Source organism: Quercus suber, unplaced genomic scaffold, assembly GCF_002906115.3.
Source record: "Quercus suber isolate HL8 unplaced genomic scaffold, Cork oak 2.0 scaffold_554, whole genome shotgun sequence".
NCBI lineage: Eukaryota > Viridiplantae > Streptophyta > Magnoliopsida > Fagales > Fagaceae > Quercus > Quercus suber.
The window spans coordinates 300748-305035 of record NW_027070002.1 but is presented as its reverse complement, the minus strand read 5'-3'; the positions used below and the strand labels follow the sequence as shown (position 1 = coordinate 305035).

General features: G+C 37.0%; 1 protein-coding gene across 1 annotated transcript; it reads right to left on the bottom strand.

Annotated features, from left to right (window-relative positions):
- Nucleotides 1-1817: 1817 nt before the first annotated feature.
- LOC112008191 (ethylene-responsive transcription factor ERF109) lies at nucleotides 1818-3029 on the bottom strand. The gene has a single exon (XM_024040529.2). The coding sequence runs from the start codon at nucleotides 2923-2925 to the stop codon at nucleotides 2005-2007; it is 921 nt and encodes a 306-aa protein (XP_023896297.1). The 5' UTR covers nucleotides 2926-3029; the 3' UTR covers nucleotides 1818-2004.
- Nucleotides 3030-4288: the final 1259 nt, after the last annotated feature.

Genomic DNA, 4288 nt, shown 5'->3' with positions numbered 1-4288 from the left:
CATATTATTAAAATAATAAAATGTAACGAGACCGTTCTAACTTCTAAGTCTATCCATCCAGCTTATAGTCTATAGAGACCGTTCTTACGCGGTCACATAACGAGTAACAAAATGAGTAAAGTAGCTTTCGTGTGTTTAAATCAAAAAGTAAATATATATTCCTATTCTTTTCCTACTTCCAAATTTCCAACTAGGCAACTCTCCAATCGCCATCTTATATTATTTGACCCCACTAATATTCAAATATGACTCGTCTTTTACAATCTTTTTGATTTTTGTTTTTGTCGGTCTTTACAATCTACTTTATAATATTAAATTGATATAAGTTTATTATAGATAATTCTGTGACAATGTATTTATCTTAAAAAGCAATAAAACATCCTATCAATCAAAAAAAAAAAAAACAATAAAACATGCTCAATTGGGTAATCTCTCTCGTTTTCAAGTTTTCCTTCTTCTATCAAAAAATTCCAAACACAAAAAGAATAATTATAGCATTGTTATTACACACTTTCACACACATTGCCGCAACTACCTTAAATAACTTGACTGTTAATAATGAAAAATAAATAAGTCCATGTGAAAGTACTAAACAATCCATTCCAGTCTATTATATAAAACAACGGTAACAAAATATGTATAAAAAATGTGTGACCCTACAATTATTCAACACATAAAAAAAAAACGTTGTCAAGTTGTCACAATTTCAATCTACTTTATAATATTAAATTGATAAATTTATTATAGACAATTATAAATAATTCAGTTTCATTGTATTTATTCTAAAAAGCAATAAAACATGCTCAATTGGGTAATTTCTCTTACTTTCAAGTTTCTTTATGTTTTTTTTTTTGAGAAATAATTACAACATCCTGCTAATCTCGCAGCTCGAACTCCTTTCCCCCTAGACCCCCAAACACTTTGTGCATAGGGAAGTGTAACTTCAGCTGCAAGGTCTTTGACAAGTTTCCTTATGTTTAAACATATAATAATAATTGGTTTGATTAATGTATGCTTTGTTTCTTAACGTATTCATTAATCATTAATTTAAAGCAATTATGAAAATTTTAAAATTATATCAAAAAAGCTAGCACAACACACTTTTACACAAGTATTGTTATAACTGTCCTAACTAACTAACAATTAATTACAATTTGTTAAATAACTATAGTAAAGTGTGGGTAAGAATATGTGTTTCTAACTTGCTATAAATTTTTAGTTTCCCAAAAAAAAAAAATTGCTATAATTTTTCAACACAAAATTAAAAATAATAATAAAAAACTTTGTCAAAGTAACTCAAGTAGTGACCATTTCTTTCTATTATTTTTTTTCTCCCAAATCCGCACGTAATATTTATAAGGCACATGCTAAACATGTTAGTAAAGAAAAACCCACATGTTGGATTAGACATGTCTAATATTAGACATGGCAAAGACTCAAAATATATTTGGTAAACGTGACGTGGGACACTCTGGTGGCCAACACACGGTCCTACCCTTTTGACTGGGACCCTGATTTTTCCAGAAGCGCCTAGTGTTTCTTTTTCATCAGGTGAGACGTGAGAGAGCGAGAGAGTGAAAGTGAGATACATCATTGGATAATAGATATCGTTTCGTTTACTAAACGAGTGTTCTTTTGGTAGTTGTAATACGTTAGACTGTGGCCGTGTGCCCGTGTGGGTCCCATCTCACTCTTATTCTTACTCGCCCCTCACCTTCTTCCTAGGTTCCTTTACGTCAAACATAATCTTGTTCGTTTTGAACAACGTCGAACATAGTTTTTTGATTTCATTCCACCAAAACAAGAACAACAAAACAAATTTTAAGAAACTCTACTAAATTTAACACAAACTTTTTTTTTTGGAGATAATATTCCCAAAAAAAAGACACATAATGTAACATAATTGTTGTTTGGCCAAAATTAATCGAAATGTAAAAAAAAAAAAAAAAAAAAAAAAAAAAAAGCTCACAACTTGTACACTTGGCTATTAGACTTGCTATAGACTTAATAACTAAGAGCGTTGCTAGTATTACCAGCTGAATCTGACGAATCACCACCATTCATGAGCGTCATCATCCATTCATCCCATTGCCCATCGACGAAATTATTGTCCTGATTGCCATTCCCAATTAAATTTGTGACTTCAATTTCGGCAGAATTCTCAGCAGTTGTCATGAAATCGGAGGAATTTGATGGAATTGCTGCAGTGTAATCGGAGAAGGGGAAATTGAGTTTGGCTCGTGGTCCGCGGAACTCGATGGCGGCTCTGTCGTAGGCTCGGGCTGCTTCCTCTGCAGTAGTGAACGTGCCGAGCCAGACTCGGGTCGCTTTTCTCGGGTCTCGGATCTCAGCGGCCCATTTGCCCCATGGCCTTTGTCTCACTCCCCTGAAGTTCTTCTTCACCCTTTGCTGCTTTTGCTGTGTTTTCTTTGAAGACCCAGACGCAGACCCAGATGATACTTCAATTTTCTTTTCTTGCTGATGCTGACCATGATGATCGGTATTAGTATTTTGTTGGGTCGGTGGTGGCGGGAAAAAATTGCAGCCAAGACAGCCGTTGATGTTGCACACGTGGCAGGTGTCCAATTCAGACGATGGAGGCAAAAACGTATCCGTACAGTCAGTCCCGGTGCTTGTTGTGGAAGAGGCGCTGGCCGCGGCAGCTCCGTCGAATGTGGGGTGTGGTGGTGGTGGCGGCGGCGAAGGCTGCCATGGGTAGTCGTAGAATTGTTGATTGTCGGTGACAGTGGCGGTGGCGGAGGAAGAGCCGGATACGACGTTGGTGAGGGCGGCGACCATGACGGAGAGTTCATCCTCGGTCGAAAGACGGTGCTGTTGATGCGGAGGCATAGGTGGCGGTGTGAAAGAGTGTTGAGTTATGGGAGTTTGAGTGACCTTTGCTCTCTTGAAAGAAGGGTTGTACATGTTTCAGTTAGCAGCGAGCTTCTTGTACTTCTTGTTCTTCTTGCACTTGCCAAATATGTTTTTGTTGGTCAAATTGATTTTTGGTGTTGGGTGTGAAAGAAAGAGTGAGGGGGGTATATATATGTTGGTGAGTTGACGTGGCAAGCCCAGCAAGCACACAGATCACACACGGGTTTGAAAGGGTTTGAGGGTGTCACGTGGAAAATTGATGAGTGGGATCTGGATTGGCCTTTGGATCAGTTTAGGGGTGGTCCCTTGGAAATTGGGATGGTTTAAACATTGATTTTTTTTTTGGGTACAATTTCTGTGGTGGGGCCCATAAATACAGAGAAGTGACGTTACGAGAATATAGACAACAAGGGTGACGTAAGATAGTGAGTAGCATTGGTGTTGACATGGCGGTTATATAATTGTGAGGGTGTGTAATTTGTGGGGTACACGCGGACTTTTTGAAATTGCGTTTTTGGCTTTTGATGAGATTGGAGAGTTAGGACTTAGGACTTTTACTGTTGACTGTGGAAGTTTCCTTCCTCATCGCAAAAGCAGCAGCTTCTACAGACTTGAGACTACTACACGACAGAAATAGTAACGGTATTGGGGAGCAAAAGTACATAAAAGCTTTTGACGGCAATACGATTTTCTATAATTCTCTGTCTTTAGCTTTAAGTAGCAGTCAAAAGGAGACAAAAACAGAAAAACTCCTAGTGGAGTATAATCATGCGATGTATACAGGAAATAAAATAACATAAATAATAAAATAAAAGGAAATTTTAAATAAAAAATTATTTGTTTCGTAATAAAATATAATTTAAATATATACATGAGATTTTTATTTTCTTTTTCCCCAGGCCTAGTGTCAATTAAAAGATTCATCATGACATGTATCCATTAATTAACAAAACAAATGCCAAAATCTAAAAAACAGAAAAAAAAATTGTACTAGTTCCATTTCCGGCGATCTAGGTGGCAGACATATATATATATATATATTGTGGGGAAAAAAAGCCCAACCTTACGTAGTGGGCCTAGAGCCCAATGTGAAAGTTACTGTATGTCTGAAGAGGCTAAAATTGTTGAGGAGTACTTCGCATGAAAGAAAGATACTTGGGAATGAAGAAGATCTGTCCGAAGAGAGCACCAGCGTTCCAAAGAGATAATTCTCCTCGGATGTAAAGATTATTGGTCATATAAATATCTAGGGGGTTCGAATAAGCTTACCAATGATTTCAGCAATCTGGATAAGTTTTGGACACGCCTGGAGATAAGAAGAATGGAGGAATATCTAAAAGGAAAAGCTGCTACCACCCTATTAAATGCATTGCAGCAACTTTTCTGACCGCATTTATGTGGAGAAGACTCCTGA

What these genes read in the sequence shown, in the direction of transcription:
- LOC112008191 (XM_024040529.2), bottom strand. Translation starts at nt 2,925, where the DNA reads ATGTACAACCCTTCTTTCAAGAGAGCAAAGGTCACTCAAACTCCCATA.